Source organism: Thalia democratica, chromosome 2 (genome assembly GCF_965202585.1).
Source record: "Thalia democratica chromosome 2, ktThaDemo2.hap1.1, whole genome shotgun sequence".
Classification (NCBI taxonomy): domain Eukaryota; kingdom Metazoa; phylum Chordata; class Thaliacea; order Salpida; family Salpidae; genus Thalia; species Thalia democratica.
In genome coordinates, this window is record NC_139166.1 from 27,932,086 (window position 1) to 27,944,608 (window position 12,523).

Sequence of the window (12,523 nt, forward strand, 5' to 3'; positions counted from 1 at the left end):
TCCTTAAAAAAGCACGAAGATACTAAAAAGATTTCAGAACTATTTCTAACTATCGTAGAAATCTAATTCCAAACTTAATTTTACTAAAATTTGAACAATTTATTCATATCATTTTAGTTAAATAACATGTTAAAAACTATACATTAAAAAATTGTCTAATCGTATTAAAATCATATAATAAACTTTACTATTAATTCTGAAAAAACTAATAATTTACAAGCATAGTCAACATTTTAAATAAACCGACTTTATTAAAAATGCCATTTAAAATAATTTACAATATATAATTGTGTAACTAATCTAAAATCATAATAAAAGTTATCTCTACACACTATTTTCAGTATTACAAACAAATTATCTGCTGTTGCTGCGGTTTCTTCCGTTTGATCGATCATAACTTCCGGACCTACTCCTTGACCTATTTTAGTTTTTAATATAAATATAAAAAATTAAAATGCTTTAATTTAAATACGTAATATTATTAAAAAAGACTTAACCGGTAAGTTTTTGAATTTTAGATAGTACTAACTAATAATGGAAACATGTGCATAAGCACTCAGTTATAAACTAATCTACTGTTTTAATGTTTTCTTAGCAATCAGATAACCGATTGGAATTTTATATTTAGATTTTTTTACAAAGTAAACAAGATGCTAATATAGCTTATTAATAATATGTCTAAATGCTAACACGAATTACCTTAAAAAATTATTTTAATATTTCAACTATGTTTTAAATTCAGTATATTAAATCACTCAAAGGTCTTTTAAAGAGTTATCAACACCTTTTACAGAATTAAAATTTAATAAAAAAAAGTTATTATACACTAAGTTCAACTAATAATTTTATTCTAATAGTACTTTCAAAGTTATATAGAAATATTAAAAAAAACAAACAAACCATTAAAATTTATTTAGTATTTAAGTTTTATATCTTTGACAAAACTGTATAGTTTTAATGTTATGCAGTTAAGAAAGGGTTCTTAGAAATATATATTTTACCATTGGGTAAAAACATAATGTGTAGAATCAATTATCGTTCGAAAATTTTATTGCATAAAGAAAAGTAACTTTTATTCTTTTTAGGATATTATTTTTCAAATAAGTACCAATACATTATATGTTTTTGGATAAATCACATTTAGAAATAAATACCTATTTTAATAGATATAAACTAAAATTAATTAAGAAGAAAGGTTTAAAAAAAAATCAACTTTAAAAACTACTTATATAAACTTGTATATAGTTATCATCAAGTTTACTTTATACATCTTAACCCTTTAAGATCTGTTTCCTTGAGTTTGTAAAGAAGTGTGCACATAAATTATTTTACTGTGCAGTGCATATTAAGCTTTTAATAACGATGTTTATTAAATTATCTACGTATTTAAAAAAACTATAAATCAATATTTGATACTTGACAAGTTTTAACTTTTAATAAACAAAAGCTATTTATGCATGACAGCTTTCCATCAATTATCTACTACGTTTTTTTTTGAAAATTTGGCATACTCTTTAAAAATAATATATAAATTTAAATTAGTTTTATGCAAATATAAACTTCTTCCTCAAAAAATTTACTTGCTTTTTTTAAATCCTTTAAAAGCTGAACGTGATTTTTATACAGCAATATAGACTTTCAACTTGATAGAATGGTACAGTCAATGTAGCAAAGAAACCTTATACGAATCACAAAAACTTCAGACATATTTTCAATAAATAAACAGCTGGCTTTTTCGTGGTTATCTATGCTTTTTTATCGATCATTGTACAACTATAAACAAAGCTATGTGTAACTACAATTATTTACAGGGTTGCCACTCGTTTTTTCAAAATTTTTTCTAGGTTTTCCAAATTTCTTCAAGGTTTTTAAAAGTACACACTTTTGGGTCTATTCTTAGTTTTAAGCAAATTTCTATATAAGAAACCGTGTTAAATATTATAAAAAATTAAAAAGATACTGTTAAGCATATTGTATTAAATGAGTTTTATAATAAAAAAATTTTAGATGATGACAAAAAATCTTATTTATATGATATATTTTTTGTGTCAAATCGAAATTTTACTACTGAAAATGTTAAAATTATTAAAAATTCCAGGTTTTTTTAAGTTTTTTTTGCCTAGATTGTCGAATTCCAGGTTTTTCCAGGTAAAGTGGCAACCCTGTATTTAATCAGTAACTCCAAAGCATAGTTGAAGTTGAACCTATATGTTGCATAACAAATGTTTTTTACTTTTATCTTATGCGTCTATCATGACGATTAGAGTAACAGGTAACTTTTAATTATGCAAAATTTATACAATCTTAATTTATTACTATCTGCTTTAAAGTTTCTAGCGGCTATCAAACTTGATACCTGGTGCAACTATGCTTCACAGCAGATTTGAGCACCATAGGTTTTTATAAAGAATTTCTATATTATTTATATATTGCTTTAAGAATTTTTACTTCAACATACTAGACAAAAAGTAATAGACTATTCTTTAAACCTTTTTACACACTAAGTATCATAAAAATAAAACATTTATAGAAAATAAAAGCTATTATTATGACAAACGTGACGTTAAAAATATAAATACTCAAAATTTTTTTTATTTACAAACAAACTAGAAAAATCTTACCTTTTTGGAGACAGACTTTCATCTTTTTTCTTATAAGGACTTCTACTGCGAGAGCGCTTGTAAGGTAGACTGTAAAATGGTATATGTATTAATTTACATATAGGTAAATAAGCAACTATCATAATAAAAGTTAAAAATATATTTGTATGAAATAAAAACAAATTATACAGTAATCTTCTTTTATTCTACCAACATATGTTTCTGTGTGTCAACGAATCAACACACTTCAACTGGGTTCTGTAAAAAAATAATTACTGTAATGAGAGAATAGAAGCATAGAATAAAGTAGGTGTATACATGTTTTCATTAAAATAAGATATTTTCTACAGATAATAGTTATTAATGGGTAAAATACTAATACTAAAATACTGAATGTGTGTGTGTAAAATATATGTTAAGTGAATGTGTGTGTGTATGTGGAAGGTGAATATCCACATACACACACACATTCACTTAACATATATTAATATAATTATATATCCTAAGTAACATATAGTTTTATTCATTTATTATTTATATCTATTTCACACAAGTCACTTTCTATTCTTTGAAATTTCATATATTCACTTTACCCTCCGACTATAATTCTTCACACCTTTATATGTTAAGTTCCAAGTTTAATTAGAAGCCTGTATTCAAATCACAGATTAACCGTGCTTTTTTACCTACTACGCCCAAGAGAGCTAGTAGGTTTTTACTGCAGGTTTATACTTACATTTTTTTTAACTTTCATATATAACACAAATTATTTATTAAATATTTAAAATATCTGTAGAGATATTTAAATTAAACAGCCGACTCCTACTTTACTAACTATTTATCTTATTAATTATAAAATACAATATATATTTAATTTAGTTCATTATGATTTTATATATGTCGCTGTAAATTAGTTATCGGTCAGTACATTGTAAGCCCAATAATTTTTTTTTTTTTTTTGTGTTTTGGCTTTTTATTAAAGTTTAATTTTTTCATTTTTGATTTTTACATTTGAACTAAATCTGCTTCCTAATTCTATATAACTTTGATTCAATCATTACAAACATTCAATATATAATATACATGTTACATCGAGTTTCTGTGACTTTTATTGCCTTCACCGTCGTTAAGTTTTATTAAATTTAATCGATTCTCTATCTAATGGTTAATGTTTTATTTTTGTTCATAACAGATTACATAAAAACTAAATTAATGATCTTTGCAATACAAATTAAATAGTTTAAATAACCTCGTTTACATTGTGACGTAATTATTAGTTGCAATGAATCTATTTTTCATTAGTTAACGACCATAAATTTTGAATCAGTTATCTTTCCCATTAACGTGAGTTGTTTGTTTATATTATAATTTGTTGTTTTGTAGTGTAATTTAGCTTACTTTACTTATTTTAGACTTAATAATCATAAATATTATATAGTTTTATAACAGTCGGATTTAATCTTAAGTATTTTACCCATTAATAACTATTATCTGTAGAAAATATCTTATTTTAATGAAAACATGTATACACCTACTTTATTCTATGCTTCTATTCTCTCATTACAGTAATTATTTTTTTACAGAACCCAGTTGAAGTGTGTTGATTCGTTGACACACAGAAACATATGTTGGTAGAATAAAGGAAGATTACTGTATAACTTGTTTTTATTTATATTCCAGTGAAGTTACTTCACTAGGATCTTTTGTTAGCAAATAATTAAAACTATATTTTGAACAGTTATTTGTATGAAGGTATTTTTAAAGGAATATAAACTAAAATGCACACTAATAAACATACAAACCCATATTATATATGAGGGAAAAAACTTGAAGAATAAATAACAAGCTTTAAAAAAGTTAAAGGTAAAAAAAAACTGTTTAAAATTTTACATTTTGATTAGAAAGTTGTAAATTAATATTTAAACTTTATGGTCTAACATATTTTAAAATATGCACAATTCTACAAACTCTAAATTAGAAAACTAAAAACACTATAATCTAAAATCAAATAAGAGATCCTAAAAATTATTTAAAAACTTATATTAAAACATGGCAAAAACCAACTAAATAAATACTACTACAGTACAAGAACACTTTTACAAGTATATATTAAAAAAAATCAAAAAAAAACCTTCTGTTTTGTCGAGGAGATCTGCTTCTACTTCTGGAGAGCCTTTTTCTCCTTGGAGAGCGCGATCTAAGATTAATTTTAATATCAAGATTAATTCTAAATTAATTAATAATTTTCAAGATTAAATTTCAATTTCAAACACAAGTAAATTTCCATAGAAGAAAATCATTGTCTCTTTATGGCAACATATTAGATTCAAACTTTCAAAAACTATACCTTTGTAGAACGTTGCCATTAATTAAAATTGACAGTTATTTTCTGGAGTTTCTAAGTAAGTTATTTGAAGCGCACAGTACGTTGTGTTTAAATTGTAGTAGTGCAAGTAAAGCAGCAGAAAGTTGAAGTTTCCAAAATTAAAAGGCGTTTCAAGTTAGTAGCTACGGTGAAAAATTAAGTAACAAGTTTCAAGAGTTGTCGCTGAAACAGGTGTAATACGAAGATCCTAGAAATATACAGCCAATTAGTAAGTATGCTATTAACTAATATTATCTAAGTTCAAGGTCTTGAAAAAATTAAACAGACACATCAACAAGTTTATGATTTTTATTTAACCGCGATTATTTTTAATTATGTTTTTTTGTACTTTTATTATAACACATCTTAGAAAAAACAGTAAAGCTGTTTGAATTGAAAAATATTCAAAAATAGTAACTATGTTAAATGAGTAACTTTAAGAAATATTAAAAAAAACTATTTCTTATAGTTAGTATCTAACAACAAAACTAATGACGGGTATAAGAGAAAAAAATATACACAATAGACTATTATCTTTTAAGTAAAAAATAGTATTTTTCTGAAAAATCAACATAAGCACCAATTTAGGGTAGAGTTGAAAATATCTGGTATCAACTTGTAATCAAAAAAATTAATAAGATAGATTAATTAAAAAATTATAAATCATTTTGAAAACTTAATATTTTTACATTGCTTTTTATTTTTCTAACATTACAGAACATAAAATTTAGTAAATATCGACAATTCATAGAAACATTAAATAAGACTTTTCACAAACCCACACAGTATGTGCAGTGTGCATTAATAATGTTTGGATATTAAATTTTCTATGAAACTAGTTTTTAAAAAAAACTCTATAAAAATAGCTTTTACTCACTTTTTACACTATAAAGTTAATTACACAATTTTTTTACCAGTATGGTGTCAAATCTAAGCTATAAAGCAAACTAATGGTCCTAACCACAAGGCATAAAACTTAGCTAAATTTTATAGTTCAATTCAGGGTTGCCACTCGTTTTTTCAAGATTTTTTCCAGGTTTTCAAAAGTACACGTTTTTGGGTCTGTTTTTGGGTCTATTTTTAGTTTAAAAGTTAAGTTCAAGGTAAGAAACTGTGTTAAATAGTATAAAACATTGAATTGATGCTGTAAAGCTACTTTAAATATGTTTTATGATAAAAAAAAAGTTTTTTATGATGACAAATTTTTTTATTTATATGATAAATTTTTTGAGTCAAATCGAAATTTTACTATTGAACATGTGAAAACTTTAAAAATTCCAGGTTTTTTTAGTGTTTTTTGTTCAAAATTCCAGGTTTTTTTTTCATAATTTCTCAAATTCCAGGTTTTTTTGCCTAAATTGTCAAATTCCAGGTTTTTCCAGGTTTCCAGGTAAAGTGGCAACCCTGTCAATTATAAAGCAGAAGTATAAGGAAAAATAAGTATACCACCAAGTTATTAAAAATCTATACAATGTTTTGTTATTTCAAACCACTGTCAGTATTTTGAATAAAAAACAGGCTGACTAACTCTAAAACAGGGTTTCTCAAGGTAGGCTAGACCCCTTTTTACTTCTAAATTGTAGTTTCTATAGTATAAATTTAGCGCAAAGCTCTGATAAGTTTTAGGTACCAAAAATATTACAAATATAAAACCCTTGAAAAGTTTTTTTTTTTAATCAAAATTAACATTCATTTGGTTATTCATGATAAAATCATCTAAATCAGTATGCATTCAAAATATTTTCTGTCCACAAGAAACTATTGAATAATAACACAATTTTGTTTTCTGTTCATAAATTTTTGAAACACTATTATTTTGGTTTTTTTTTTGATATATAATAATTGGTTTTTAAGTAATTAGAATTGTTTATCTTGCCCTAAGTATTAGAATTGTCTAATTTAAAATAAAATTACTACAAAATTTACATTTATGTTTAAAGTTTAAGATTCAATTACATTTGAAAGATTATTTCAGCTAACAGTACATTTGTTGAGGGGGATTTTTTTTTTTTTCTGAAAGGTGAGCGATTAAGCCGATGAAGGTAGAAAACTTTTCTCTCAAGATTATATTCGTATAGTAAAAAAAAAAGGTATGTACAGTTGATTAGAATCACTATAGATCTGGAAATAAGTACTTAATATTATGATTTTCCTTACATGATTTTAAAACCTATAACAATCACATAAGGGATATTTTTAAGTTTGAGAAAAAGTACATTTAAATTTCTTTATTGAAAAAAAGGATGTTTTCAAAGTTGTTGTAAAGTTAAAATTGATATTCTTCGTAACAAACCACGTGAAAATTAAAACTGCTATATAAATTATTTCTGTATATTTAAAATCTTTAGTTCATTAAGTAATAATTATCTTAGAATTTCGAGATAATTGACAATTAAAAAACACGACCTTTAATTTTTTTGAAATTCATTTTTAGAATTCACTACATTTCTAAATTTATTACTTTTAAAAATTTTCGATGAAAAATAAACTAACTAACCTTATTTGATATCTTACTAATTTCACAATTATATAAATAAATTAATTAACAATTTTTTTTTTAACTAGAAGTTAACGCTTTTTACTTGCAACCTTCAACATTAAATTTACATATTTATTAAGATTTAACAAGCCCTATAATTCTTTTTGTTTCAAATCAAAAACAATTTTATATCTAATATGCACGGTCATAGAAAACACAAGTAAATAAAATATGATTCGAATCAACTTTATTTTCTAGCTTTAAACAAAACTAAAAAAAAAGTATAAAAATAACAAGCTGCAAAAACCTTAACATAAAATAGTTTTGGTTTAAGAGGGTTAGTAATTTAATTTTGAAATCAAGGTATACTTATCTGAGGTATAAATACTATTAGTTACAATTTAATTTTAGAAGAGTATGACAACATAGATACTTTTATATCTATAGTTTCAAGTCCGCCGTGGGTAGGCTGTTTTGGTGATTATTGTAATAGAACCAAAGAAAGATTGCTATTGTTTCTTGCAAAAAAACTAGCATAAGTCAAAAAAATATATGTTTAAATTTGTGAGCATAGCTTAAAAAACTGCTCACACTTGGTCACAATATTTAAAAACTTTTTAAATTAACATGTAACTTAAAGTATCTAAATTTTATAGTTAGACTTGTTTAACATTTCACATTTTCAAATAATTTATATAGTTTTAAACAAAATGTGTCAAAAAACAGTGATTTTTAAAATTTGAAATTTCCCGGGTAAAAAGCAGGTTTTCATTCCATTTTGATTTAAGACCATTTGGTGTTTAAACAAAAATATAATTGATAATCACGTCACTCCATGACATTTTTATGCTAAAATAATGAATTTTAGAGAATTTTATAACAGCATGTTTCCAACCTAGTGAAAACCTAATGGTCAAACTTAAAAATTAATAATTAAAAAACTTATTTTAGTTTAACAACTTACGTTAAAAAACCACATAAGAAATGAAAATACTTTTATATTTAATGAGAACACCTAAGACAAATTTTAATTCATATTAATGAAAAGACGTTAAACTTGCATCAGGTTGTTATAAATTGTTATCAAAAGAGGTTTAATGTTATTACATAGTATTCAACTTAATAGATTAGTCAAACAAGTTTTACTTGATGCTAGTTTTATTTATTCTTTAAACTATTACCTGTCTCTGCCATATCTTGGCCTGCCACCATCTCTGTCCCTTCCACCACCTCTTCTGTCACCGCCTCTGCTCCTTGCTCCTGATGACATCTCAACACGAGCTCTCACTCCACATATTGTTCTGAAAAATTATCATTTAAATTTAAAATACTTCAACACACTATAGTATAATTTTTAATGAGGAAAAACTTGAAAAATCGAATCTTTATTAACTTCTTTAGTTTTATACAATTTAAGCTGGTTTTCTAGTTTAAACCCCGAGTAAATGTATACCCATTAGAATATATACTTAAGATGTCCAAGCTGTTTTATAGCTGAGTCTACGAGATGAATTGTTCACACAGCTATAATACTTAAATTCTTAAACAAAAACTACAAATTATAAAACATATTTAAACGGAAATGATGAGCACAGTTAATAAAACATGAAATAAAGTATTAAAAGTTGATCCTTTTGAGATAACAACAGTGAATAATATAACATATGAGTTCAACAAATACTTATACTAGTAAAATTTTTTTAAAAACATTGCTGCTACAAACAGTTTAAAACACTTAAATTATAAGCTTTATAGAAAATCTCATATGAGGATAATCTATAATTTACTACTTCTTAGTATAAACTATAGGAGCAGCTTTTAAATTTTAAAAACATGGCTTAATTTTGACACATATTCAGCTATGTTTAAAGTTTCTTTATAAAAAGAAATGATTTGTTGGAATCTTTTTTGTAGTATGCTTTTTACTACAGTTTTTAGCTTGTGATCTTGAGTTTTCACAACATGCACTTTAAAACATTTAATAGTTTTGAAAATAAAAATACAAAAAAATTATAAAACTTTCCCAGAATATAAAAAATAAAAATATACCAAACACTTAATGATCTTAAAATTAGTAAAGAAAAAATATTAGCTTAAGTATATTTATTTTTGGCTTTTTAAGTTAACACCTTTTACATAAAATACAGAGTCAATTTTTTATCTAAATTTAAAATCCTAATCTGAATTTTTAGTATTCAGTGGCAGACAAAAGTATCAGCAGATGATAATATTGTACAATATATTTTATAGATTGATGTTTAAAAAAATTACTTTGACTCACTCATTATTGCCTTTTTGAAGCATTTACTTCAAAATAACAATTGATTTAATATTTTAAAATAAAACACTAACTTTCTACTATTAAATTTAAAAATCTTTAATTTACTAACAGTTCACTATGTGATTCAGTTTAAAAAAATTATTGACTTAGTCTAAGAAAATATCTGATAACCTAGATTTTGTTTTTATTTATTTCGAATTTATATAATTTCAATAACTTAAAAATACATATTACTATATTTTTTATACCATCAAAGTATTAAAAGTTATAATATAGTTATTTGTATATTTATTTATTTTATTACCTAATTTTAATATTTTTTGGAATATCTTACAAACAATTACCTTCCATCAAGGTCAGAAACAGCATCCTGAGCATCCCTTTCATCTTCGAATTCAACAAACGCAAAACCAGGTGGGTTTCTGGCAACCCAAACGTTTTTCAAGTCTCCATATTTACCAAACACCCTTTCCAGTTCATGCTTGCTACCATTGTTACCCAAATTACCCACATAAACTTTTATGTTTGTCATCTTTGATTTAAAATGTTTTACTATAAATTTATATAAATATTAATCTAACAAACTGTTTATTGTTAAGTTAATAAAAATACATTTTGGTGCAAGATCAATTAATCGTTATAAAACAAAAAATATAATCAGTTAGAATTAGACTAATAGAAAACTAGCATTTGAACTTAAAGACAATAAATAGAAGTATATTTCCAAAATATTAATTAAACATTATTCCTAGTTAGCTGTAGTGCCTTCACAAACTTTTGTAATTAACTACAAATAAATAGAAAAAATAAATTCAAAACAGCAAATTTTTCAATTGAACACCAAATTTTATTTATTACACACTTAAAAGTAAAGTTGTCTAAACATTAACAAGTAAGCTAAAGGGACCAAGAATATTGTCTACAATTATCTATTCTCTCACAGGCTCTATTCTGATTCCTCGGCGAATTCTACCCCATCCAATGAGCCTCCAATGTTTCTCCACTCTTCTGCTTAGAGCAATTTTCTCACCAACTTCTGTGCATACTGGCCTATGAAGCTGGATTTTGGCAAGATCAGCTTTAATGGCATTGACTCTTCCTCCAGAAGAAAGTGATCCAATGTTGACCATCAATGCTTCACCCTTAGCAAGTTTTTGAACTCTAGCTCCTTTTTTGTTTTCTTCTGTTTTAACTCCCAACAATCTTTTGAGCAAAAAATATGAAATTTCTATTTCAGTGAAAATATCAGGAAGGGAGTCAACTTCACCTAAAACATGACCCAAAAGTCGGTCAGCTCGAGAAACAGTTGGATCAATCCTAGTACCTACACCAATAAGACCTCCAGGTACAGCAAACTGAAGATCATTATGCTCAGCATACAAACTAATTACCCTTGATCTAATAGGGCGAACTTGGAGGGTTCCCCTTGCATCTTGGGAGATTATTCCAGGTCTGATTTCAATTTCTTGTCCAACTCTGAGCACTCCTTTTAAGATTGAACCTCCAGCTACTCCTCCTTTTAGTTCCTCGACTTCTGCTCCTGGCTTATTAACATCAAAGGATCTAATGATGATCAGTCTTGGCTTACTTAAGAAGTCTCTTTTTGGGATTGGGATATTTTTAGTTATGTATTCACAGACTACTTCAATGTTAAACTTGAGCTGGGCTGAAATAGGTACAATAGGTGATCCTTCAGCAATAGTACCTCTTACAAAAGACAAAATAGACTCATACTGCTCTTTTGCTTGTTGCTCAGTTACCAAATCAATTTTATTTTGCAGTATAATTATATGCTTCAGTTGCATAATTTCAATAGCAGCAAGATGTTCAGAAGTTTGAGGCTGTGGACATGTTTCATTGCCAGCAATGAGCAAAAGTGCTGCATCCATAACAGCTGCTCCATTCAACATTGTTGCCATAAGAATGTCGTGACCAGGGCAGTCTACAAAGGAAACATGCCTGACTAACTTGTAAGGTGATGTGGCTCCTTCAAAGTCAGCAGGAAGTTCGTCAGCCTCACCTGAAGATGCAGATCTGTAGCAGTCAGGACGGGGCCCTTCTGCTTTGTATATTTTAGCATTGGCATAACCAAGCTTAATGGTAATATTTCTGAGAAGCTCATTTTTAAACCTAACAGTATGAACACCACTAATGGCTTTTACCAAAGTGGATTTACCATGAGCTACATGACCAATAGTACCAATATTAATGGTGGCTTGTCTGCTAATTACTTCTGGTGTCAAAGGTGTCAGTTTCTTTACATCAAGAGTTGCAAGATCTTGTTTTGCTAATTCCACTTTGTTTGACATAATTAATTTATATTTTTTAAATCTAAAAAAATTTATTGCCTTAATAATAATTAAATGCAATATTTTGAACAAGATAAAACCAAATACATACTTAGTTATTTTGAAACCTTAGTAAACTTGATTCAAATAAATACTTTCAAAAAATTATTGTGTACTAATTATTTGTAAAGTTATTGAATTATGATTAATTTACATTAAACTAGCAAAGATTAAGTATATGGCCAATAACAAAGTCAATTTTTTTCAAGATAAACTACAAAAAAAAATATCAACTAAAGAGTTTTTGAAAAGACACAAGAAATGAATTTTGTAAGTTGAATTTTATTTTTTCAAAAGTTTGCTTTTAAATGTAGAATGTGAATGATTAGTAGCAAATTTTTCAAAATTATAAGAAAACTTGCTACGATTAATTTATATTCTTTATGTTTGCACTTTATGTTTATAACATTTTATACTTGGTAATAATACAGTAACAATTAGTGTTATTTG

At 25.8% G+C, this 12,523-nt stretch overlaps 2 protein-coding genes across 2 annotated transcripts; both read right to left on the minus strand.

The window, feature by feature from the left end:
• Positions 1-237: 237 nt before the first annotated feature.
• On the minus strand, positions 238-10,278 carry LOC145829359 (serine/arginine-rich splicing factor 3-like). Its single transcript, XM_082937127.1, has 5 exons — positions 10,070-10,278; positions 8,626-8,745; positions 4,732-4,797; positions 2,622-2,690; positions 238-418 (listed from the first exon to the last, which is right to left on the minus strand). Exons 1-5 carry the CDS (start codon positions 10,255-10,257, stop codon positions 355-357), a joined length of 507 nt encoding a protein of 168 aa, XP_082793253.1. The 5' UTR covers positions 10,258-10,278; the 3' UTR covers positions 238-354.
• A 31-nt stretch (positions 10,279-10,309) lies between these two features.
• LOC145829358 (eukaryotic translation initiation factor 2 subunit 3-like) lies at positions 10,310-12,052 on the minus strand. Its single transcript, XM_082937126.1, has one exon. It carries the CDS (start codon positions 12,032-12,034, stop codon positions 10,655-10,657), a length of 1,380 nt encoding a protein of 459 aa, XP_082793252.1. The 5' UTR covers positions 12,035-12,052; the 3' UTR covers positions 10,310-10,654.
• Positions 12,053-12,523: the final 471 nt, after the last annotated feature.

Bases quoted from the DNA above. Each gene is read 5' to 3' on its own strand.
- LOC145829359 (XM_082937127.1), bottom strand. From the start codon at position 10,257: ATGACAAACATAAAAGTTTATGTGGGTAATTTGGGTAACAATGGTAGC. The intron at 4,798-8,625 runs GTAATAGTTTAA...AATTAATCTTAG, and splicing joins CCAAGATATGGCAGAGACAG to ATCGCGCTCTCCAAGGAGAA. The intron at 2,691-4,731 runs GTTTTTTTTTGA...ACCATTTTACAG, and splicing joins TCTCCTCGACAAAACAGAAG to TCTACCTTACAAGCGCTCTC.
- LOC145829358 (XM_082937126.1), bottom strand. From the start codon at position 12,034: ATGTCAAACAAAGTGGAATTAGCAAAACAAGATCTTGCAACTCTTGAT.